The sequence below is a fragment of the Colobus angolensis genome, unplaced genomic scaffold (genome assembly GCF_000951035.1).
Source record: "Colobus angolensis palliatus isolate OR3802 unplaced genomic scaffold, Cang.pa_1.0 Scaffold21, whole genome shotgun sequence".
In the NCBI taxonomy this organism is placed as follows: Eukaryota; Metazoa; Chordata; class Mammalia; order Primates; family Cercopithecidae; genus Colobus; species Colobus angolensis.
Window position 1 is genome coordinate 2,268,868 of NW_012115266.1, and position 24,916 is coordinate 2,293,783.

Consider the following 24,916-nt stretch of genomic DNA (forward strand, 5'->3'; position numbering starts at 1 on the left):
CCAGGCTGTGGCCTCGCGGACGGGTCCTCAGTGGTGCGCTAAATCCCGCCCGGGGCCCGGTGCAGCTCACTCTTTTCCGGGCAGGCGGGGCGACGGGGAGGGGCCAGGGACGCCCCGCCCCCGGCCCAAGCCTCCAACGGAGTCCGGGAAGCCTGGGGGAGGCTGAGCCCAGGCTGTGGCCTCGCGGACGGGTCCTCAGTGGGGCGCTAAATCCCGGAGAGGAGACCTGGAGAACAGAGCGGATAACGGACCAGTGCCAACCGCACGCGTCTATGCTGGTCCTGATGCAGGGGCAGTTCCGCTCCGGCCCAGCTCAGGATAGGGCATGAGACCCTGCTCTCCTCTACACTTTGAGGCTTGTGCGCCTCTGGCTGATGGGACCCCAACATTAGCAGGCTCAGGGGCCTGGGGTCCCCAGGATGCTCTCCCACCTCCGGGCCCCCTCCCTTGGGTGCGCGGCAGTGAAAGGCGGTGCTTACACCTTCCTGCACTTGACCACCTGGGAGAGGCCCTGCGCTGGCCCTTGGGTGGGTGGCTGCCCCACTCCGGACCTGCTTCACTGGCAGCAGGACACAGGGCCAGGCCATGCTGCCTTGTTCTGCCCAGGGCCCTGCACCCAGCAGGCCCTGGGAGATACCCTGGGCCAGAGGCCAGCTGTCAGCTCCACCGGCAGCCCGCAGCCGGGGTTGTCACTCTGACCTTGCTTCAGGTCAGCACCATGGGCATCATCAGGTCCTAGCGCCTGGAAGCTGGGACTCACGACCATCCAGCTGCCTGCACTTTGGACAGGCCTGGGGCATTCCCACTGGAGGCCAGGGGCCCTTCAGCTCTGGCAATGCCTAAGCCTCACGCAGTGAGCAAAGGCCTGAGGGGCTGTGGCAGGGGTGGACAAATGGAGCCCCAGAGCCGGGCCTGGAAACCGAGTCACAGCCAAGCTTAGCTGTGGTTCCTCAGAAAATTGGGGGACTTGTTGGGGGTCATAGGCCTGTTCTGACAGGGGCGGGGCCTGATACAACCAGACAGCTCTAGTGGGTCTCAGCAGAGCAGTGCCTGGGAGGCCACGGTTAACGGAAAGAACCAGCGGTGAGCTGGGAAGTCTGACCCGCTTGGAATAGAAGTACTCTGTGCGCAGCTACAGGCTCCATGCCGCGCTCTAACCGCAGTTGTCTGGGAACAGCTAAACCTGCAGGGATTCAGGAGTCCTACGCCTGCCTTGTTTTTGGAAAGAGCGCCTGTTTTCATCAGTGGCCAAGATGAGCTGTGAGCCGGACCTGTGGACACTTCCCAGGCTCCAGGCTTCCCCTCGACTCCTGCAGTTACTTCTCACCCCAGTGCCACAGGCTGTGGGGCCCAAGCAGCGGCCCGGCCACTTTGGCATTAGATGGCAATGCCTGGCCTAGGAAGGAGGCCAGGTGTTAGACCTGAGAAAAGGCTTCCTGGAAATGGGCTGGGAGAGGCTGGATTTTTGCTGCAGGCCTTCTCAGAGCCTTGAATGTCTACCATGCAGTACCTGCCAGCAGGCAGACAGCAGCTGGAGCATTTCCCAAACTCACTGGGCGAGAAAACTTGTTCTTTCGAAGCAGGTTTTTACAAAGTAGTGCTTTGTAAAAAGCACTTTTGGAAATGATGGGGGACAGGGGTTCAAGGTCTGTGAACTGAGTTTTATTATGGGATGTGCGCTTCATAGCCCTGAGCAAGCCTCTTCACCTCTCGGAGCTGGTTTCCTCACTGCAAATGAAGTGAAATCCTTCCACAGTACTTAGCACAAGTTAAACTGGGCTGCTTTTGGCCATTGTGTGGGCAAGGGGCTTGTGTGTGACCCTGGGGGGAACCCCATCACGTCGCTGGGCCTGCAAAGCAGGAAGTGGTGAGCAGCTGCCAGACCGGCAGCCTGGCCTGGGGAACATAGGGAAGAAAGGGGATGTGGCTGGAGGCAAGGCCAGCTCAGGGCCAGCAGGGCCTGTGTCACCCTCGCGTGACTGTCACCCCAAGCAGGCTTCCTCCTACCCCCAGCAAGGACGCCCCGGCCGGAGTTTCTGCCACTTGCTGTTCTTCAGCCAGAGGCCTTGGGATGCTCCAAGTCCTAAGGGTCTTAGAAGTGGATGGCTCTTGGGAGGCAGGAGGCCCAGGCCCCAGCTGGGACAGCTGGGACAGTGCGAACGGCAGGACTGTGGTGACCTCTGGCATTGCTGGGCCTTGGGGAGGACACCCAGGAAGCGGCAGGGTGATAGTGATGCTGCAGCCTGTGGCCCAGCCATGAGGGCCTGGTGGGGCCCTGGAGTCCACAGGAAGGCAGGGCTGGGGCAGCAGGACCCAGAGAGCATAAAGACTAGGTGGCTACCTAGTCCAGCTGGAGGCATCACAGGCCTCAGGCAGGCTGGGGATGGCCCCACCCTGGACCACCAGAGTCAAGACAAGAGGCCGTGGGGTTGGAGCGGTTTTATTGGGCAGCAGCGGTTGTGGGCTGGTGCGGCGTCACCGGTACAGGTAGTCAGCCTGGATGTTGGCGGCAATCTCGGCCTCCCACTTGTCCCCATTGTTGAGCAGCTTCTCCTTGTTGTACAGCAGCTCCTCATGTGTCTCCGTGGAGAACTCAAAGTTGGGGCCCTGCAGGTGGGGTGCAGGGACAGTGGTTAGGCCCCACTGAGGAGCCTTAGCCCCCCTCCCACCCAGGGGCCTCACGCACCTCGACGATGGCATCCACGGGGCAGGCCTCCTGGCAGAAGCCGCAGTAGATACACTTGGTCATGTCGATGTCATAGCGGGTGGTCCGGCGGCTGCCATCAGCTCTTGGCTCAGCCTCGATGGTGATGGCCTGTGGGAGGGGCCACCAGACACTGCTGCGCTGCCCTGTCATATCCCAGCCCCCAGGGCCCCGGTCACTGCTCATCCCCACCACCCCTGGTGTCTGCCAGAAGCCCTCTCCCCTCAGAGGCCTCCCGGACTCCAGTTAAGAGGCCGCCCTGCTGGCATCTCTGCCATGCTGGTTTTATTTATTTTTATTTATTTATTTTTTTTGAGATAGAGTCTCGCTCTGTCGCCAGGCTGGAGTGCAGTAGCACAATCTCGGCTCACGGCAACCTCAGCCTTCCCGGTTCAAGTGATTCTTCTGCCTCAGCCTCCTGAGTAGCTGGGACTACAGGTGTGCACCACCACACCCAGCTAATTTTGGTATTTTTAGTAAAGACGGGGTTTCACTATGTTGGCCAGGATGGTCTCGATCTCTTGACCTCGTGATCCACTTGTCTTGGCCTCCCAAAGTGCTGGGATTACAAGTGTGAGCCACTGCACCCGGCCTGCTTTGCCTGTTTGTCAGCTGCTGGCGTCATCTGCCAAGAACCCCACTCTCACGAGGGGGTTGTTCACTGCGTTCAGTGTAGCGCCCCCTGCCCCTGAGGGTCTCACCCTGCAACGGGGGCTGGGTTACAGTCCCGCCTCACCTCACCGAGCTTTCTAGATATTGTGAATTTTACAAATTGAAGGTTTGCGGCAACCCTGCATAAAGCAAGCTCACTGACGTCACTTTACCAACCACGTGCTTGCTTCTTATCTCTGGGTCAGCCCTTTTTAGGAATGAAGTTTTTTTTTGTTGTTTTTGGCTTTTTGTTTTGAGACAGACTCTCGCCCTGTCACCCAGGCTGGACTACAGTGATGCAGCTCATAGCGCACTGCAGCCTCAACCTCCCAGGCTCAAGCGATCCTCCCACCTCAATCTCCCAAGTACCTGGGAATACAGGGGCTAATTTTTTGTTGTTGTTGTTGTTGTTGAGTCAGGGTTTTGCCATGTTGCCCAGGCTGGTCTCAAACTCCAGGGTTCAAGTAATCCACTCACCTCGACCTCCCAAAGTGCTGGGACTATAGGTGTGAGCCACTGTGCCTGGCCCCTAAAGTATTTTTAATTAAGGTATATACATTGTATTTTAGATACTTCACAGCCTACAGTAGTGTAAATTCTTTGTTGTTGTTTTTTTTGAGATGAAGTCTCACTCTGTGGCCCAGGATGAAGTGCGGTGGTGCAATCACAGCTCACTGCAACCTCCGCCTCCCAGGTTCAAGCAATTCTCCTGCTTCAGCCTCTCAAGTAGCTGGGACTACAGGTGTGCACCACCACGCCCGGCTAATTTTTGTTATTTTTACTAGAGGTTTCACCACGTTACTAGGGGTTTCACCACGTTGGCCAGGCTGGTCTTGAATTCCCAACCTTGTGATCCGCCTGCCTTGGCCTCCCAAAGTGCCGGGATTACAGGTGTGAGCCACCGCCCCCAGCCCAAATTTTTTTTTTTTTTTTTTGCGATCTTGGCTCACTGCAACCCCTGCCTCCTGCTTCAAGTGATTATCGTGCCTCAGCCTCCAAAGTAGCTGAGATTACAGGCACCTGCCACCAGGCCTGGCTAATTGTAGCATTTTTAGTAGAGATGGGGTTTCACCATGTTGGCCAGGATGGTCTCGAACTCTTGACCTCAAGTGATCCACCACCTCAGCTTCTCAAAGTGCTGGAATTACAGGCATGATCCACTGTGCCCGGTCTAAATCTAACTTTTAAATGCACTGGAACACCAAAGCATCTGTGTGACTCACTTTACCCCAATGCTCTGGAACCGAGCCTGCAACATCGCCGAGAACGCCTGCACTGTTGGTTGCAATTCTGTGCCTTAAATCTACTTTTCTCCATTTGATGGATGAGAAAAACAAGGTTCCGAGAGGTTGAAGGACTCCCCAAAGCTACACAGCAAGTAGGGGGCACAGCCCTAACTCAAGGGCACGTCCTCTCAGTTCCTGGGTAGCCCGCTGGGGGAGGGGCTGGCTGGGAAGACCTTCGAAGGTGCCTGGCAAGGACTCTCCTACACCCCCATCCCAAAAATGTAGTGCCCACAACTCACAGTGGGACCTGTGGCTGGCAGGCTCATCCTTTAGTGCTTATAAAGATGCGGACAATAACCTCTACCTCCTCGACTGGTTGTTGAGGTTACAGGAGAGGCTGTGAGTCACACACGTGGCACAGTGCCAGGTCTGTCTGTGGACAGCACTATGTGGAAGCCACAGCTGTGACCATCGTGACTGCTGTTTGGGGACACTCCTATGTGCTCCCAGTCTGTGGCTGGAGTAGAGACATCAGGGCCGCAGCTCATGGCCTGGAGGACCTGGGAGTGCTCCAGGGGACAAAACTAGCACTTGGACAGGAGCCACTCGAGTCACAGAACACTAGGAGGGGTTGCTGTGCGCACAGGAAGTAGCGATGGCGGCTGCCGGGGCTCCTGCCAGGCACACACAGGGGTCTGACCAGAGCTCTGACAGTCATATTGTTCCTATGCTGACAGGCCTGGCCCCCGCTGGTAAGCATGAGACCCACTAAGAGAACGGAAAGCCGGGCCTCAGGGGAGCAGCCACTGGGGAAGGAAAGCTGCAACAGGCACACAAGCAGGACCCCGGAAATGGTGGCTATATCCGGGGAGGCGTTGACGGCCTCAGGTGCTACCCCACGGCTCACAGGCCCAGGGGTCACACCCCTGGCCAGACCCCAAGGGGGAACCTGTGTGTGTCAGGCACCTGCCCAGGGCTGGAAGCTGCACTCTGCCAACTCACTGACTCTGTGCTCCGGCAACAAGACCTCATCATTCCCATTCACAAGGGAAGTGGCTCAGAGAGGGAAAGGGACTTCCCTGGGGACACACATCAAGCAGGGGCCAGGCTTTGGGCCTAGGGCTGCCTGCCTTCCTCTCCCCGTGGCAGGGGCTGGCCTGGTGGTCGGTTGGGGCGGGGGCTCACCTGGGCAGGGCAGACGGCCTCGCAGAGCTTGCAGGCAATGCAGCGCTCCTCCCCGGATGGGTACCGGCGCAGCGCGTGCTCCCCACGGAAGCGAGGGCTCAGCGGGCCCTTCTCGAACGGGTAGTTGATGGTGGCGGGTTCCCGGAACAGGTAGCTCAGGGTCATGCCCAGGCCTGTGGGCAGCATGGGTTTGGTGGGCAGGGGCACCCTCCTCCCCCATGCATCTGTGCCCAGCCGGCACCTGCCCTGCCCCCTCCTGCCCAGGACGCACCTCGGAAGAGCTCGGTCCACAGCAGGGTCCGGGCTGCCCGGTTAGTCACTGACTTCATGTCCATCTTAGGCTCCTGCATGTTCACATACTCTGCAGAGAGGCGGGCAGGGAGGCCGTGGCAGGGGCCTCGCACGCTGTCTCCCTGGAGTCTCCAGGAGAGGAGGCCTGGCCCTCACCTCCAGGTGCAACTGCTGGGCTCCAAAGGGGCCGAACACTCACCACACCTCTCCCCAGCCTCAGCAAGGACCCTGGAGGCCGCCTCTGGCCTGAGCCCATCCTTGCCTACCTCTCCCTATGCTTGAGTGGCCATTTGAGCCCAGAGGCACCCCCGCCCAACAGGGCTTGAAAAAGGAATCAACGGGGGAAGTGGGGGGCTTGAGCCTTTACCTTCACCAGGGACTGGCAAAAGGCACAGGTACCCATGGCTCACACCTGGCAACCCCCTCCCCATCACACCCAGGGAGCTCTGAGATCACACGTGCTAACTCCGGCAATGATGGACCCTGTCCCTGGGAATTAGTCTCCTTCATCATAATCATTTTAAGAGTGGAAGGAAACAGGCTCAGAGAAGAACGCCCCTGACAAAGCCAGGACTGGAACTCGGGTCTCTTCCCCACCTCTGGCAGGACCAGTCAGGCTAGAGGCCACCCAGGTACTCACTGTAAGTGGCTGCCACTGCACTGCTGTGGAGGGTCCGGCCACCAGGAGGTCCTGCAAAAAGAGGGGCGTGACCTCATGCCAGGAGACTGGGCTCCCCTACCCCCAGCAAAGGCTTCCTTGGTCCTACCTGCATGTGCAGCCTGGGCCAGGGCCCGCAGCAGCATGGGCATGGTCAGGCAGCGCATCTGGGGGCATAAACAGGGATGGAGAGTGGGGTGTGCCCAAGTACCATCCTCTTCTGAGACTGGCACAGCAGGGATCCCAAGCCTCTACTGGAGACCCGTGTGTCACTTTGCCCTCTACTCATACCCCATTGCTGTCAGAGGCACAGATGGCTTTTCTGTTCCCAGCACCTCCCAGCTTTCCACCTGATCCAGCTCAGCTGAGCTACAATTCAGTTTCTGTGGACTCCAAGTTCTGCCTCACCTAAGAAACCTTTTAAATCCATCCTTCCTTTCTCCCTCCCAGAGATCCTGTCTCCCATCTTTCTGCTCCTCCCTTCATCCTCCCCAAATCTGACCAAAAACAACATTACCAGCCCCTACCAGCATGCACTGAGAGTTAACTTCGCTAGCTCTCCACCCCAGACACCGTGCCCAGGGGGTCACATGCACTGCCATCCTATCCTTACAAGGACTCCACGAGGGAGGCACCAATAAGGCGCTGGGGCTCAGTTTGTTGAGTGACTCGCCAGGGCTGGGTGTGGTGGCTCACGCCTGTAATCCCAGCACTTTGGGAGGCTGAGGCAGGTGGATCACCTGAGGTGAGGAGTTCAAGACCAGCCTGGCCAACATGGTGGAACCCGATCCCTACCAAAAAAAAACAAAATTAGCCGGGCGTAGTGACAGGCGCCTATAATCCCAGCTACTCGGGAGGTTGAGGTAGGAGAATCGTTTGAACCCGGGAGGCAGAAGCTGCAGTAAGCCCAGACCACACCATTGCCCTCCAACCTGGGCTACAGAGTGAGACCTCGTCTCAAAAAAAAAAAAAGGAAAAAAAAATGACTCTGCGGAAGTCACACGATAAGGAGGTGCGCAGAGGATCGGAACCCAGCCCTGCCCTGCTGGAAACCCTTCAAGGCCTGAACAGTCCTCGGTACCACATTCCCTTCCCCAGCTTCAAGGCCCTCCTGGAACTGTCCACCAGCCTGCCGCGTGACCTTGGGCAGGTGACGTGACCTGGCCTCCGTCTTCTCGCCTATGAAGTGGGTTGGGGGCTGGTGATCTTGGGAATAAGGGGCGCCCATACATGCCAAGGGCACCCCAGAGCCCAGAGCCCGGCATTCAGTCGGAGCTCGTAAGTGCTCCTCCCACGACCTGTGACCCCCTAACAGGCCCATTCCTTTGGACCACTGACTGTAGTTCCAGGGACCCAACCCGGCATCTTCTCCGACCTTCCCAGTGATCTCCGACCCCATCGAGGCCGAGGGCGTACAGCGGGCGGCGCATGCGCCCTGACAGCGGGCTCCCCACTGCACCTGAAGGACGCGGAGGCCGCGGGTCCTGAGTGAGCCGAGGGGAAACCCAGACAGAGCTGGCGGCGCCAACGGGGACACCACACTCGCCCCCGACGCCACACTGCCCAGGCCCGGCTTTAGCGGACAAGTCATGAACACCCACCTTGAAGCGCCGCCGCTACTTGCCTTGCGGAGCAGGCCAGTCAATCGGGAGGCGGAGCCTACACTCTAGGACGCTGCCATTGGGCCGGCCGGCTCCCCTTTTGCTGTATTGATGCTCCATGGTGTGGTCTGATTGGCCAATAAGGCTACTGAAAGAGGCGGGATTCATAAATATCTTTCTTTTGATTGGCTAGGACAGAGCGGCGCTTGACGTTTGTAGGGGGCCGCCATGTTGGTTGGGGAGGCCAATAAACGAAGACTTCCGAGTCGCTGGAGGCGGGACATCCGGGGCGTGGTTTAGAAAGCGTTTGCGGTCGCCCTGGGTGCAGAGACCGGGTCCATCGAGTCTGGGTGGGGGGCGTGTGATGACGGTAATGGCGACGAGATGCTCTACCCACGCGGCCTCCTTTAATCCTCACAGCAGCCCTGTGTGGAGAAACTACAGTAACGTGTTATCACGTTAAGGCGGGAAACTGAGGCATGGGAATATTTAGTAACGTTCCCGGGCCGTAGAGCTGCAGTGTGCGGCCGCCTGATCCACCTGATCCGTATGACTCCCGTACTCAACCAGCCTGTGTTTCCTCCCCGCGAATTTTTTTTTTTGGAAACAGAGTCTGGCTCTGTGGCTCAGGCTGGAATGCAATGGTGCGATCTCGGCTCACTGCAGCCTCGACCTCCTAGGCTCGGGTGATCCTCCCATCTCAGCTTCCCGAGCAACTGGGACCACAGACACCTGCCACCACCAGGCCCGGCTAATTTTTGTATTTTTTGTAGAGACGGGGTCTCGCCGTGTTGCCCAGGCTGGTCTGGAATTCCTGGACTCAGGCGATCCTCCTGTCTCGGCCTCACAAAGTGCTGGGATTACAGGTGTGAGCCACCACACCCGGCCCCTCCCTGGGAATGCTGTGGTAGAGGGACCCGCGGATGCCCCCAGGCTGCCTGTTTGTGTGTGTGTTGGGAGGGTCTGCGCTGAGAGTGGGTAGGAGTCGGGCAGGCCAGGAAGGGAAGGAGACAGAGGGCATGTCCCATGCCCATGCAGAGGGAGGACATGCACGGTAGACCAGGACTAGGACAAGGGAAGGCTCAGTGTATGCAAAGCGGACAGTGGTTTGGGATTTGCATGCGGATGCCCGAGCCTCCAAAGGACTTGTGGGCCACAGGGAGACTCTGGGGGAGTTTAGGCTGAGGAGTGGACAGGGCTTTGGGCTGGTCAGCAGGTGCTCAGAGGAGAGGGGCTGGCCCTGGAGAGAAGGGAGGTCTCGGGATGGTGGCCCACACCTGACCCCGGCCCTTCGCCAGGCGATTCCTGCGTGGATTCCTGCGTGGATTGAGGAAATCCTGCATCATTACAGAATTGTTACTCAACACCAGGGGCTTGGTCCAGAGTCCTGTTGCTAGCTGCACAGAAGGCAAATCACCGAGATATAAGTATTGCCAGAGAAGAAGGCTTTATTCAGGTGACATCAGCCAGAGAGACAGGAGATGAAACTCAGGTCCATCCCTGTCCCCCTCCCTGACTAAAGTTGTAGGTTGATACCGTCTGAAAAGAAAGCAGGAGCCAAGGAAGAGGGGGTGGCCGGCAGGCTGTGGGAGCTGCCTGTCATTGTCCAAATGTAGGTTTCTCAAGCATCCGACTTGTTAGGAAATTGGGCCGGTTTCAGAATCATCAACTTGTTCAAAAGTGGGACTTGGTTAATTCTCTCCACTGAACAAATGGGGAAACTGAGACTCAGAGGGCAGAGATGGCCTTGGATGCAGTGATTCCATGGTGTGGCCTGAGTCAGATGCCAGGGCCCCTTGGCCACCCGCTCCACAGGAGACGGGTGGCTTAGAGGCGCCGTGTCTGTCCTCCTCCTGAACATGGGTGGTTGGTGCGGGGGCAGGGAGTGGGTCACTGCACTGTTTCCCACGCCTCCTGCCTCGGCTCTCGTAGTTGGGAGCGGCTGAGGGAGGAGGCTGAGGCAGGGAGAGGGAAGACCCAGGAGGGAGGAGGCAGGCGCTGCTTTGAGGAGTGCCCTGGAGCCTTGGCAATCCTTTTCCTCCTAGGGCCCTGGAGCCCGGGCCCCATCTCCACCAGCTGCAGGCGACAGCGGTCATGGTGGTCTCGGGCCTGGGCCTGGGGAAGGGCTCAGAGCAGTGTGCAGCTGCAGCCTCGGGCCTCCATGGCCACCAGCAGCACCCTCAGGCGGCGCGGCGAATGAGGCGGGTAGCGGAGGGCATTCAGCTTCTCCATCCCCGGTCTGCGCAGGAGGCAGGCGCGATGGTGGGAGAAGGTGTCGAAGGAGAACTTGCCGTGGTACCGGCCCACCCCGCTGGCACCTGTACAGTGGCACAGAACACAGGTGGTCAGGCCCTGGGGGTCTCCCAGTCACAGACAGTGGGGCCTAGGTGGGCTACTTCACCCCTCTGAGCCTCAGTTTCTCCATCTGTCCAGTGGGCTGATGATGAGGCACTGTGAGTAAAGGGCTTAGCCCTGAGCTTGGCACCAGCTCAGTAAGCCTTGGGGGCACCAGGTGCCAGGCAAGATAGGCAGACAGTGCTCAAGGGCATGGATTCCAGAGTCAGACTGCCTGGGGTTAAATCCTGGCCCTGCTGCAAACAATCTGTGTCACTTTGGACTGTGCCTCAGCCTCCTCTGCTGTGGGGTGACAAGGGTACCTCCCTCCTAGGGTTGTGGTGGGAATTGAGGTGATGTTGAGACCCCTGGACCCAGTAGGTGCTGTGTGCAATGAGCTCTCCTCAGTGTCTAGGTCGGGAGGTAGATGAGGCCCCAGGCCAGCACGTCCAGGGCACAGCCTGGGTGGTGAGAGGTTGGCTGCGGGGGCTTCCTGCAGTCAGTAAGCTCCAGGGATATGCAGTTAATGAGAGGAAGAGGGTGGGTGGGGGCAAGAGGGACCCAGGCTTGGGGAGCCTTAAAGGTGGGGGCCACGTGGTGTGTTAGGGAGCTGGGCAGAGCTCAGGCTGTGGGAGCAGCAGGTGGGGAAGCCGGGCTGGGGCCATGGCCGCCAGGAAGGGCCGGCTCGGGGGCCTGGGAGCTGAGGGAGGCTTTCCTGAGGGAGCAGCAGGGTCAGATGTGCCCACAGACAGCCCCAGCTCTCCTCCAGGGCAGGGGAGGCGGGTTGAGGAGGCTGGGGCTGGGGAGGCAGCTAGGTGGAGTCGGGGGTAGCCGCCCAAACTCGAGCTGAGCCAGGACAGCAGCACAGGCACTGTCATGGCGCTGGCTGCCCTCCAGGAAGGGCGTGGACCTACCTGAGGCAGCTTGCCTGGCCCTGCCATCGTTCACTCTGGTGCTGAGTGTGGATGGGTGGCAGGGCTGCCTGTCACCTGCCCGGGGCCTACTGTTCACTGAGGAGGAAGTGGACTCAGAGGGGAGGCGTCACCTGGGCCACAGGCGCATTGCTGGGACCATCTCTGAGGCTTCCTGACTCAGAGGCCAGGACTCTGCAGTGGCATCGGGGCTGCTCTGGGGAGTGGAGGATTGACAGTCATCTGGGCCTCTCAGGGTGGGGAGGTGTGGTACTGAGAGCTGGACGGGGGACGGGGTTAGAGGAGCGGCCGCCCTGGAGTAAAGGATGCCGGCGGCATTGCTGCTGAGGAGCAGATGCCAGGTCGTGCAGTTGGGGAGAAGAGCAGATAGCAGCACAGTGCGCAGTGTGATCATGGTTGTGTGGGATTTTAAAACATTCACTAAATTGTGTGTCCGTGCAGAGATGGTCTAGAAGGTTCCACTGCAGACTTTTTATTTTTTTGATACGGGGTCTCACTATGTTGCCCAGGTTGGACTCAGAACCTCTGGGGTGGGGAGCAGTATGCAGGTTCTGGGGTGAGGCCTCCTTGCCTGTCCCTCTACACTGAGGTGGGGCTGGGGTGCTTTGGCGGCAATGTATGCAGGTAACACTATTGCAATTTGACCAAATGGTAACAGAAGGGCAGGGTAGCAGGCACCTACCCACTCCTCCAAAAGGCAGGCTGGCCAGGGTCATGTGCATGAAGCCGTCATTCCCACAGAAGCCCCCGCTGCTGGTCTGGGTCAGCACCCGCTTGACCACCTGGGAGAGGACAGGATGTGCGTGAGGCCGCCTTGAGCCCCAGCAGGATCCTCAGGACCCAGAGCCTGTTCCATGCTGGACTCTGTGACACTGATCTTGCCTCAGAAAGGGTCTGAGGCCACCATGTCAGCTGAAGGGCCTGTGATGGTACAGGTGGGGCAAGGGGTTGTGTAGCAGCCCCTCATGGAGCTTCCAACTTGGGACGTGTTTCCTGGACATCTGCTCATGTGTGGTCCACGCTGGGGGCAAAGACTCTTAGGCCTGGGGGTAGGGGCAGGAAACCCAGTGTTGCTTGGGGACATGGAGGGTGCAGTGGCAGCAGTGCAGTGCGGGACAGCAGGGAGGCATCCTAGGGGAGGGGTGTCATGTGCCTGCTGAGTGGAGGAACTGGGAGGGACAGAAGTTGTTCAGGTAAAGAGGGTACCCCAGACAGAGTGGCGGCTAAAGGGCTGTGTGGTGTGAGCACAGAGACGTGAAGACATAATGATGTGGTCAGATTTGCACTTTAGAAACAGAAGCGTGGCCGTTGCTTGACTTAATAAGGGACCTTCTTCCTCAATCTGTAGGCTTATTTGAAGACTGAAAGGAAAAAAAGATTGGTAGAGACTAAATTGCTGCTGCACAAAAGCTTCAGTATATTTAGTTGCAATCACCGTGAGCCTCTGATCACAGCTGGGTCAGGGCTTGCCTGATGTGGGGAAAGTGGAGTCCCCCCAGTGGATTCAGACGACACTTCATGGCATGAGACTAGCGTTACCCACAGTGGCAGTGGCAGCAGATGGAGGAGATGGAGCAGAAGGCAGCAGAGGGCGTCCCAAGTAGTATGGGCAAGCCACCTTGTGCGTGACTTGTGTCTTTTTTTTTTTTTTTTTTTTTTTTGAGACAGAGTCTCGCTCTGTCGCCCAGGCTGGAGTGCAGTGGCCGGATCTCAGCTCACTGCAAGCTCCGCCTCCCGGATTCACGCCATTCTCCTGCCTCAGCCTCCCGAGTAGCTGGGACTACAGGCGCCGCCACCTCGCCCGGCTAATTGTTTGTATTTTTAGTAGAGACGGGGTTTCACCGTGTTAGCCAGGATGGTCTCGATCTCCTGACCTCGTGATCCACCCGTCTCGGCCTCCCAAAGTGCTGGGATTACAGGCTTGAGCCACCGTGCCCGGCCGTGACTTGTGTCTTAGGTGTGACTCTGTGTCCTGGGAGCAGTGCTGGGTGGTCAGAAAAGTTTGAAGCCAGATGACTCCACTGCCAAAAAGCCTCTGTAGAGTTTTCTAAAGGTAAAAGTATCCAGATGAAGCAGGGCTCCTTGGAGGAATGGCTACTTCTGGAGTTGGAGCAGGGAAGATACAAGATGAGCCTGGAGCTGCTCGTAGCACCAGAGGGGAAGGAGGTGGTCACAACCCAAGAGGCTGGGACACCTTACATGGGCTTCCGAGCCGGAGCCTCAGACAAGCCACACGACCTTGGATTACAGCCCCTGGAAGTCAAATAAATATACCTGAGTCCGTACTGACCTAAATAAACAATTCAAGAGATGAATCTCTTACAGAATTCCAGGAAATAGATGTAGATACTGCCGCTAGCCAAGAATACTGTATCCAGCTAAGACTACGCTGCATAGATGAAGAGGAAATAAAGCCTTTCCCAGACAAGCAAAGGCTGGGGGAATTTATCACTACTACATCAGTCCTGCAAGAAACGCTCAAAGGGATCTTAAGATGAAAACAAGTTGATATTTGCCATAATACACACAAACATACAGAACTCGCAGGCCCTATGAAACAATCATATGAAGGAGGAAGACAAAGCTATCAAATGGCAATACAACAGAACGCCACCAAACCACACATGGACTAAGAAAAGGATGTACAAAATAACCAGATAATAACTAACACTACGATAGACCAGCACAGAGCTTCATTACCCCCACCTGGTGAGGGTGGGGCAGCCTTAGAGACTCGCTTCCGAATAACAAAGAAACAAACAACAGTAACTTCCCAGGGAGACCCTGGCAGACAGACACCACCCTAACCCGGTAGTGAAGGCTCCCCCTCACTAGCCACATGTGCGTCTCAGGTGCCCCTGATGTGGTGCGAGAGCCAGGTTCACCTCTGTGGGATTCTCTCCTGAAACCGGTAACCCTTCTTTAATCATGAGAAATACACCAGACGAGCTGAGGCTGGAGATGTTCTACAGGAGACTTGTCCAGCACTCCTCAAGCTGAGAGGCTTATTAATGCAAGGTGGGACGCTGGCGTTAATAGTAAAGCACTGCTGTCACTTTTTTTTTTTGGTTAGGAGATCCTTCCACCTCAGCCTCCTGAGCAGCTGGCACTACAGGTGTGTGCCACTATTCGCAACTAATCTTAAAAAAAGGTTTCACAGAGACGGGGTTTTGCTATATTGCCAGGGCTGGTCTCAAACTCCTGGGCTCAAGCAGTCCTCCCACCTCGGCCTCCCAAATGCTGGGATTACAGATGTGAGCCACCGCGCCCAGCCCTGCCATCACTTTTTTAGTTTTGACCCATCTAAGCACCATTAAACGAGGAAAGTTAGGTGTGGGGTACATGGGAACTCTGTACCATTTTGGCAACTTTTCTGTAAATCTAAAAGTATTTCCCAATACCAAGTTTATTTTAAAAAAAGTTCAAGTGGCCGGGCACGGTGGCTCATGCCTGTAATCCCAGCACTTTGGGAGGCCAAGGCAGGTGGATCACCTGAGGTCAGCAGTTGAAGACTAGCCTGGCCAACATGGAGAAACCCCATCTCTACTAAAAATACAAAAAATTAGCCGGGCATAGTGGCACACACCTGTTACCCCAGCTACACAGGAGGCTGAGGCAGGAGAATCGCTTGAACCCGGGAGGCAGAGGTTGCAGTGAGCCGAGATTGTGCTACTGTACTCCAAGCTGGGCAATAGAGTGAGACTCCATCTCAAAAAAAAAAAAAAAGGGATTCAAGTGGAGGGAATCGAGGAACCGGCTGAGGGACGGGGAGAGTGGGTAGGGACTGCTGGGACCTCCTGGTGTTTTTTAATCTGAGGGCTCCACCCTTGGGCCTCCCGGGCTGCCTCTGCAGCTTGAGCAGGGGTGGGGGATCAGGGCACATTCTCGGACCTGCACCTTTGGGTCATCCCTGACATGTTGCCTGTGCCTTCAGAGCCAGGCTATGAGGGGTCATGTGGCCACTAGGCTCCAATGTGTAAGGAAGAACAAAGGCAGGGGCTGACCTAGAAGAAATACTGGACCCTAGAGAAGACTCCGGGAAGCTACCCACTGAAGGCCTAGGAGAGTGGGGCCCGGACTGGGGACAGGGTTGGGGTGGGTGAGGCTCAGCTGCTTCCAGGAAAGTGGGCAGAGACAGAGCCAAGAGGACCACCATTTCAAAGTCCTGAAGCCACTGGATTTTGGTGGCCCCTCTGCTGCCACCACTTGCACTGCCCACTGCGAGTTCCTGACCCTGCCCAGCCCAGCTGCACCCCCACCTGGCTGCTGTTGGAGAAGGCGTACAGGGCCAGGGGCTTCTCCCGCCTGTTGATGAACTCGATGGCCTCGTCCACACTCCGCACGTTCAGGATGGGCAGGATGGGCCCAAAGATCTCCTCCTGCATCACCGGCTCCGTCTCCTGCACATCCACCAGCACCGTGGGGGCTGCCGGGCACCAGAGACCTCTCAGCCCCGGAGCCACAGTCAGGACAGCACCCAGGGGTGGGGGTAGAGATGGGGACAGGGCCACGGGCCAGGGCTCCAGGCCAGGATCCCAAGGTCTGACTTCCCATTGCTTCAGGCTTCAGATTGTTCAGGGAAGAAAGTCTCCCCACAGCCCCCAAGAAGGGACCCTAGGTCTTCCCCAGCCTGCTCAGGACCTGTGGGGCCCAGAGAATCCCCCAACCTTGGTCTCACAGTCAGGGGTGATGGGATTCTTAGAACCTTGGGGTTCATGAGGCGACAGCACCCCAGAATATTGGAGCCACAGTGTCCCATGAGCTGCTGAGCCGTACGGCCCAGGAGACTGGGGGGCTCAGGATGGGGCCATCAGAGTTTAGAACCTGGGGATCGTGGGCTCGGAGAATCTGAGGTTGTGGCCTTTCAGGACAGCCGGTGGGGGGATGGGAGTTCATCTTAGCACGCTGGGCCCTGGAGCCCTGAGATCCGAACTCAGCGAATCCAGGGCTGAGGGATCAGAGTTTAGCCTTGTGGGGCCACAGGCTCAGAAGCACAGAGACGGAGTCATGGCACTGGAGCCATGGCTCAAGGCCGGGCTCTGACAGTGGGGCCGGCTTTCAGGTGCGGGTCCAGACTCGTGGCCCAGCCGTGGGCCCTCCCGTGAGGAGGGGTCTTGGCCCAGGCGGGCTGTGGTAGGGGCAGCAGGACTCACCGATGTAGCGATCGCTCTCGTCACTCTGGCCCCCAATGGCCACATGGCCGCAGCCCAGCAGTGCCCGCAGCCGCTGGAACTGTTTCTGGTTGATGATGCGGCCCAGGTTTGGGGAGCTCTGGGGGTCGTCGCCATAGAAACGGGTGATGGTGCTCTGCAGGGCGGGCAGCAGCCTCTCCTGCATCTCGGGGCTGCACAGGACGTAGTCGGGGGCCACGCAGGTCTGGCCGGCGTTGAAGTAGCGGAACCAGGCCACACGGTTGGCCACGGTCTGGGGGTCGCAGTTGTCGTCCACGTAGCAGGGGTTCTTGCCCCCCAGCTCCAGGGTGACAGGTGTCAGGTGCTTGGCGGCAGCGGTCATGACAATCCTGCCCACACGAGGGCTCCCTGGGTGTGGAAGGAAACCAGAGTGGCCGTTCAGTGACCTGGGCCAGGCGGGATGGCCCAGCCCAGGGCCCCGCTCCTCCCTGGAGAAGTGTTGGAGTCAGCAGGCACCATCCCTCGCCTGGCCTTTCCTTGTTCCTCACTGCCACCCTGCAGCCCAGGGCCCTGCTCATCCTTCACCAGGACCAGCCCCTAAGCACAGAGTCTCACGAAGGAATGGTGCATGGCCGCTATTGGCCCCCAGGGTCCCCCTCCTGAGCCAAACCCCTTGGCTCCTCCCACCTCTGCTTCTGACCCTGGCTCACCCTGCAGGGACTCTTTGCAAAATGCTGCATGGAACCCCTCCATCTCCTTTGGAAACTTCAGGGATACCTGATCAACCAAGGCTGGAGTCCAGCTCTGTCCGCGGCATTCGGGTCTCTCTTCTCTAAACCTAAACCTGGAAGTTCTGCCACATCACAGTCAGGGGTGATGGGATTCTTAGAACCTTGGGGTTCATGAGGCGACAGCACCCCAGAATATTGGAGCCACAAAATGCCCAGCCCTTTTTTTCTGACCCTTGAGGTGGACTGGCCCAGGCCGATGCAGGCGTCCACATGTCCTGCCTGGCTCGGCCTCACCTCTCCTCTGTGCTGGCCTCTGAGAGCCCAGCAGTATCCCCATGCACTCAGCCTTCTCTGCCCTAGCCCTGTCTGGGCTTCAAGGCCTCCTCTCCAGACCTGACTCGCGGACCACGCTGCTGTGTCTGTGGGGATGGCCCTGGCATTTCTCCCCCTTGTGGTCAAGGATTAAAGCCAGCAGGGCTTTAATGTCCCTTCTCTACTCTCACCCCTGCCCCATCCTGGGCACAGTGCTTCCTGGGCTCTGTGGTTCCTTCCGGGGCTCCTTCTGTCTTTGCTGGGAGGTGGCCTGGTCAATCCTGCCGGGCCCTTCCCCATGACTGCCTCGACCTGCAAGGCACAGACTCGCCTGCCAGCACCACTGTCTTCCTCCCCCTCTCTCTGCCCCTCCCTAGCTCAAAAACTCGAGGCTGGGTTTTTGTGGTGGCTCATGCCTGTGATCACTGCAATTTAGGAGGCCAAGGCAGGACAACTGGTTGAGGCCAAGAGTTCGAGACCAGCCTGGGCAACATAGTGAGATCCTGTCTTTACTAAAAATACAAAACATTAGCCGGGCATGGTGGAACATGCCTGTCATCCCAGCTACTTGGGAAGCTGAGGCATAAGCATCACTTGAAACTGGGAGGCGCAGGGGTTGCAGTGAGCCAAGATTGTGCCAAGATTGTGCCACTGCCTGGGTGACAGAGCAAGGCTCTGTCACAAAAAAAAGGAGTGACCTCTGGCATGGATTTCACCAAGGGCTTGTGTGCACATTCCAGCCTGTCCCCATCCTGGCCACAAGGGTGACCCTGGGCAGGACGCTGAAGCCTAGTCCCTCATCTGCCTGCAGAGAGGGCTGTGGGCACCAGTAGGGTGGTGTCTAAGAGCCTGGCGGCAGTGGGGTCACATATGAGGGTCTGGGGGCAGTGGGGGCAGAGGCTATGGTTCCTGAGGCTGTGGTTGGCATGGTGGGCTGGCCCTGGACGTGGGACTCCATCCCTTCCTAAGGGGTCTGGGGATCCAGGACTGCTCCCAGCCTGGTCCAGAGAGAGGATTCAGTCTCCCTTGTGGACCCCCAGATTTAAGGACAGGACCCCTGAGCATGGGGCTGTCCTCCCCGACCCCAGCCTGTCCCGACCCTCGTCCTGGCCTCACCTGTGAAGAAGATGTAGTCGAACCTGTGCTCCAGCAGCTGCCCCGTCTCCTGGGGCCCCCCCAGCACCACGGCAAAGCAGCTCTGCAAGGCGGGATGGGCGAGGCTCCCTCTGGGACCCCAGCTCTGAGAGCCCAGGGAGGAGCCCGCCCTGCCTGGACCCTGCCCTGCCTGGACCCTGCCCTGCCTGGACCCTGCTCTGCCTCCGCCCCGCCTGGCCTGACCCAGCCAGGGCTCTAGGAGGGTTGGGTGGAGGCAAAGTGGGAGCAGGGAGCTCCCCAAGGTTGCCTGGCATTGACAGGCCCAGCTTGGAGTCCGGGTGGCGCTGGAGGGACTGATGCCAGGGCCAGGTGGAGGCAGACACGGGACCCCTGGGCAACAGGCTGCCCTCGCTGCTCCTCAGAGGGAAAGTGAGGCTGAGAGGGGTGGTGACTCGGTCAAGTTTACACAACTCAGAAGAGGCAGAATTGAGGTGGGGACTTGGGTCTGACCGACAGGCCCTTCCATGTCAGGGGCTGCCCAGCCCTTGAGCCCTGCCTGTTCCCACTCCACCTGCCTGGCAGCCCTGCTCACCTCGTCCAGGTATCGGGGCAGCACTTCGGCCAGGACCTTCTCGATGCTCTTGCTAATCTCTGATGGCTTCAGCACCACGCAGTTCCCTGCAGGGCAGCGCAGAGAGAGAGCTGGGGGAGGCGTAGCCCGCTCCTGGTCTCCACACACCTGCAGGGCAGGCATCGGCCTCACCCACTTTCAGATGCAGAACCTGGTTCAGAAAGGTGACATGGGCCGCCGGGCGCGGTGGCTCAAGCCTGTAATCCCAGCACTTTGGGAGGCTGAGACGGGCGGATCATGAGGTCAGGAGATCAAGACCATCCTGGCTAACACGGTGAAACTCCGTCTCTACTAAAAAATACAAAAAACTAGCCGGGCGAGGCGGCGGACGCCTGTGGTCCCAGCTACTCGGGATGCTGAGGCAGAAGAATGGCATAAACCCAGGAGGCGGAGCTTGCAGTGAGCTGAGATCCAGCCACTGCACTCCAGCCAGGGCGACAGAGCGAGACTTCGTCTCAAAGAAAAAAAAAAAAAGAAAGGTGACATGATGGGCCCAGGGCCACACAGCCTGGGTACGGTGGACCAGACAGTCTTCTTTGTCACCTGGGCCAGTTCCCCCATGTCCTCCTGGGATCCATGGGTGGCCCTGAGACCCCGAGCGGGGAAGGGTGGCCGGAAGGGGCAGGCCCAGCTCTCACCTGCAGCGAGGGCACCCACGAGGGGCACCAGCGTCAGGTTCAGGGGATAGTTCCAGGGCGCAATGATGAGGACCAGGCCAAAGGGCTCCTTCCGGATGAAGGCGGAGTCCAGCTGTGTGGCCTGGGCAGGGAGCCAGGGATGAAATTAAGTGCTCAGCACCCCGACCCCTTGGCAACCAGCTCCATCCAGAGGGGCCACCCTGTGGGAGCAAATATCCCCTGAGCCCCCGCCCACCTCAGCCTGACCAGCTCACCAGGTTCTTGGGCACACGCTCGTCCTTCATCCAGGCCCGGAGGTTCCTGAGGGCCAGGGTGATCTCGCCCTGGCTGATGGCAACCTCAGACAGCTCCGACTCGAAGGCCGACTGCGGGAAGTGGGTGGGGTCGGGGTGGGCCAGGATTCCCAGAGTCAGCAGGAGGGTACAGCCTCCTCCAGGCAGGGCCTGCTTCCACAACTCATTCATTCATTTTCATTCGTTCATTCACTCACTCACTCCATATTCAATGCGTGCTTCCTGTCTGAGGTGCTGTCTGTGTGCAAAACAGAGGGACCTGCCCTGGGGCCGAGCTTGCAGGGGGCAGTCGGTCCATGTGAAGGTGAAAACACTGACAGCTCCATTAGGATGTGACTGTGCTAGGGAAAGCACGGAGCAGGGTAGGGGTGGAGACTGCTGGAGCGGTGGCTATGCACAGGTGCGCACATGTATACATCCACATGAGCACGTGTGTGTGTGCTGTTTTTACAACGTGGCCAATACAGGTCTCCAGGCGGCGGTCACATTTGAGCAGTGACCCGAAGGCAAGGAAGGAGCAAGTCGTGGGTACTGGGAGGCAGCATACTGTGGGCAGAGGCCCTGGCAGCTGCAAAGGCCCTGAGGTGGCTGTGAGTTTGCTCTGCTCCTGTTTAGCAAGAAGAGGAGTGGGCAAGGTGAGGGGGCCAGGCGGCTGGGCAAGGGGCTCCTGAGAAGAGCAGGGATGGGGTCTGACTTAGGTTTTTTTTTTTTTAATTTTTAATGTAAAAAAAAAGTTTATTTTTTGATTTTTTGCAGAGATAGTGTCTTGCTATGTTGCCCAGGTGGGTCTTGAACTCCTGGCCTCAAGCAATCCTCCCACCTCGGCCTCCCAAAGAACAGGGTGGAGATTGGTCTGCGGGGGACACAGGCATAGCCACCCCTAGGTAAATGCTATTAGTTCCTACAGCCCAGGGGCCAGGGCCACTGTCAGGCTTCTAAGCAGGAGTGAGGAGACCCGAATCAATAGGGACATTGTCCTGCTCTCGACTGCCAGTGCGCCCTGCCCTCTGCACCCCAAGGGAGGAGAAATCAGCCAGGCAGCAGGCCGCTGGAGAACAGGTCAGGGACACCGGGGCCAGGCTGTCTCCCTGCCTGAGGTTATGGGGTGCAGGCTCTCCCGGGTCAGGGCGGAGGGGGTGCTGGATGGGCCAGAGGGCCAGCGAAGCCCAGAGAAGGGGATGCCCTGCCTGAGGCCACTCAGCAAACCAGGGGCAAGGCCAGGGCTACAGCTGGCTTCCACCCAAGAGGGAGGAAGACGCCACGCCCACCAGCACCTCCCAGCCACTGAGGCTGGGTGAAGGTGCCTTCCATATGGACTTTCCCACAGCCTGTGCTCTGGCCCCATGAGCCTGGTGGCCTGCCCGTCACACCTCCTAGGTCACCTGGGACCTGACTTTGGGAGACTGGGCTATTTTGAGCCAGGTTCAAACTCTGGCTCTGCTCTTCCTGGCTGCTTGCCCTCGGGCAAGAACGCGCTCTCTGAGCCTCGTCTGGCGACCGCTGGGTGTGTGGTTGTCCAGCCAGATTCACCAAGAGGTTAACTGAGAGGGTGCACGTGACGCTGGGCAGATGCTGCCTGCTGAGGGTGGGGACAGGGGGCTGACCAGGGCCAGAGAGAGAGACCAGGTTGAATGTTCTGGGCTACTGCTCCCTTTGTAGGGCCCTGCTCCTGCACCTGGGATGGGAAGGCAGGAGGCAGAATCTGAGCCGAAGGGAGAAAAGGGACCAGACAGATGTCAGGTCAAGTCTCATGAAGGCAGGTAGGTGGCTGGTGGCAGAAGCTCAGTGGTGGCGGGGGAGTCTGTCCCCAGGGAACCCAATGGGCTAGGGGAAGGTGTGGACACTATGGCCTTCAAGGAAAAGGGAAGAGACATTTTGTCCAGAGAATAGGAGCCGGGGGCAGCCCCTGGGACGGATGTCCTAAGGCAGGGGCAGGCCAGGCCCTGATGGGTAAGGGGTTGGGGGAAGTGTGTTTCTTGGGGTTCTGCCTTGGCTGCTACTGGGATTGGGAGGGGCTGAGGCCCCAGGCCTTCAGGGTCCAGACAGAGGCCATGATGCCTGCTATACCCAGAGAGAAGCCCAAGGCCTCATAGCCTATGAGGCCCTACCTAGTGTGGCCCATGCCCCAGGCCTCCTCTTTGTTGTCTCTTCCTCTCCCACTCCCCACAGCCATGCTGGCCTCCTTGCTGCTCCTCAAGCAGAAACGCCCAGCACCTCCTGCCTCAGGGCCTTTGCACATGCTGTGCCTGCTGCCATCTCCCCAGCGTCCATGGGGAGCCTCCCCCTCCATCTTCATGTCTCTGCTCTAAGGCCCCTTCCTCAGAGAAACCTTCCCTGACCCCCACATATAAAACAGCACCCTGATCCTGGCCCCCTCTCTCCCCTTCACCCTGGGTGTGTCTCCAGGGCACATATTTCAACCCAACATGCTGTGTAATTATTATTTTTATTATTTTTTTTGAGATAGAGTCTCACTGTGTTGCCCAGGCTGGAGTGCAGTGATGTGACCTTGGCTCACTGCAACCTCCACCTCCCAGGTTCAAGTGATTTTCATGCCTCAACCTCCCGAGTAGCTGGGAAGACAGGCACCCACCACCACATCCAGGTAATTTTTGTATTGTTAGCAGAGACGGGATTTCGCCATGTTGGTCAGGCTGGTCTTGAACTCCTGGCCTCAAGTGATCTGCCCACCTCGGCCTCCCAAAGTGCTGGGACTACAGGCGTGATCCACCACACCCGACCTCGCTGTGCAATTATTTATTTGCTGTTTTATTGTCTCTGACAGGTCAGCTTCATAGGTATGGGAACTTTGTTTTATTCTCTGCTGTATATCCAGAGCCTAGAACAGTACCTGGCACGTAGTACCTGGCACATAGTAGGTGCTCAGCAAATAGTTGCTACATGAATACAGAAATGAATGACTGGATGAATGTGCAAGAGCAGCTCTGGCCTAGGGGAGGAGCTGCTTTCAATTCCCCTTCATGGAGGGCGCAGCTGCCTTCATCCTCCTCTCTCCCAGCTGCCCTCCATGTCCCCCTGCCCCTGGTGCACCCTCCCATACCCCCAACCCCGGCCCACCTTGTGCAGGTCCTGGGCCAGCGCGTCATGCAGAAGCTGCTTGTTTTCTTGCAGGAAGCGGCCCAGGCCTCGGAGCTGTGCAGCCCGGAACTCAGCCGACCGCGTGCGCCCCGTGTGGAAGGCCTCCCGCAGCCGCCGCAGCGTGTCCTCAAAGGGGTCCATCCTGTCAGACAGGGCGGCATGAACTGGGTGGCCAGGGCTGCCCCTCCTTCACGGGCACCACCCAGCCGCCCCAGGGTCTGGGCACCCCTGACCTGACTGCACCCATAGGGGCTTGCAGACACCTCTACCTCACACACACACAGGGACCCACTCAGATGGCCCCACGGGGACTGAGGCTGCCTGCGACCCCTTACCCCCAACAGTGAACACTCCCAGACACACATGAAGCCCCTCGCACCACTCCCCTCTGCCATGGACCTGGAGGCGGCTGAAGGACTGGATGTGGGCTTGGGGACAGCTGCTCCACCACAGCCCCCCGAGGGGGGGCAGCAGGCAGAGCGCCACGCTTCTTCCTGCCGCACAGAAATTAACCCCAAGCCATGGCCTCTGCCCTGCCCTGATGCCCCTCCTGGAGGTGGGCAGCCTCACCCCTGCCAGCCTGAATGGAGTAAGCAGGAGCTTGACGAGTAGAGGGGGTATCCCACCCACTGCCACCATGGCCACCACCTGGGAGCACTCCAGACACAGAATTCTCCATCTTCCCCTGTCCCCAGCCTGGGAGCACTGCCCAGGGAGGCCAGGCCAGTGGGCAATAGCCTCCTCTCCCTGTACCTCCGCTTCTGCAGGAAGAGGGAGAACACCTCGGGCCTCCTGGAGGCGCTGCTGTCCACCCCGCCGGGGCTGTGGTGCTGGGAGGCGGAAACAGCTTTGGGGGAGAGGATCGGGGGTGGGAGAGGGCGTTCCTGCCTCCATGCTGGTAGGGGCCTAGACATTCCCCCAAGCCCTGCCTGTTTACTTGAAACTTGAAGTTCCTGGGAGGAGCGCTCTGGCGCACTCGCTCCTCGGCCTGGTGCCAAGGACCCGTGGGGACCCTTTCCTCCTTCCCTCTCTGAGTCCCTTTCCTCCAGATCTCAGCTTGGTCGATGCTTCCTCCAGGCAGCCCACCCAGATTATGCCCTCATCCACTGTCACAGTGGCCCCTTGACTCTGCTCCCCACCGTTCTGAGTTTTGCTATGTGATAAACATCTGGTTACATGCTACCCACCTCCCAACCCTGTCCACATCCCCCTTACTTCCCCCTCATGAGACTGGGAGCAGGCCCCTCTATGCCTACTTATTTGAGACCTAGTGCTCGAAGCCTGTCATGTTACTGGTGTTTGTGATGGCACCTGCCAGCCGATAATGAGACCACACAGTCCGTTCCGAGCCCAGGACCCAGCATCCGTGAGCACAAGGCTGTGGGTGATTATTAAGTGGCCAC

The 24,916-nt window shown here is 58.5% G+C and overlaps 2 protein-coding genes across 5 annotated transcripts in view; both read right to left on the bottom strand.

Annotated features, from left to right (window-relative positions):
- The window catches only part of ALDH3B1 (aldehyde dehydrogenase 3 family, member B1), a 24,655-nt gene extending 678 nt beyond the window's left edge, over positions 1-23,977 (bottom strand). Inside the window, exons 1-11 of the mRNA XM_011942335.1 lie at positions 23,877-23,977; positions 23,493-23,655; positions 20,376-20,486; positions 20,122-20,242; positions 19,445-19,530; positions 18,874-18,955; positions 16,736-17,122; positions 15,842-16,008; positions 12,265-12,364; positions 10,004-10,634; positions 3,189-3,197 (exon numbers count right to left, since the gene is read on the bottom strand). Of these exons, the coding sequence (XP_011797725.1) occupies positions 10,444-10,634; positions 12,265-12,364; positions 15,842-16,008; positions 16,736-17,122; positions 18,874-18,955; positions 19,445-19,530; positions 20,122-20,242; positions 20,376-20,486; positions 23,493-23,655; positions 23,877-23,908 (1,440 nt within the window). The 5' untranslated portion in view covers positions 23,909-23,977 and the 3' untranslated portion in view covers positions 3,189-3,197; positions 10,004-10,443. The remainder of the gene's footprint in view (positions 1-3,188; positions 3,198-10,003; positions 10,635-12,264; positions 12,365-15,841; positions 16,009-16,735; positions 17,123-18,873; positions 18,956-19,444; positions 19,531-20,121; positions 20,243-20,375; positions 20,487-23,492; positions 23,656-23,876) is intronic.
- NDUFS8 (NADH dehydrogenase (ubiquinone) Fe-S protein 8, 23kDa (NADH-coenzyme Q reductase)) lies at positions 2,423-8,432 on the bottom strand. 4 transcript variants are annotated; one of them, XM_011942333.1, is made up of 7 exons: positions 8,317-8,432; positions 6,825-6,882; positions 6,698-6,748; positions 6,038-6,127; positions 5,767-5,939; positions 2,687-2,815; positions 2,423-2,607 (listed from the first exon to the last, which is right to left on the bottom strand). In XM_011942333.1, the coding sequence occupies exons 2-7, from the start codon at positions 6,880-6,882 to the stop codon at positions 2,476-2,478; spliced, it is 633 nt and encodes a 210-aa protein (XP_011797723.1). In that variant the 5' UTR covers positions 8,317-8,432; the 3' UTR covers positions 2,423-2,475. The 4 variants fall into 4 exon arrangements, with proteins under 4 accessions (XP_011797723.1, XP_011797721.1, XP_011797724.1 ...); XM_011942331.1 differs by having other exon boundaries at positions 2,425-2,607; positions 8,091-8,417; XM_011942334.1 differs by having other exon boundaries at positions 2,425-2,607; positions 6,038-6,110; positions 8,317-8,344.
- Positions 23,978-24,916: the final 939 nt, after the last annotated feature.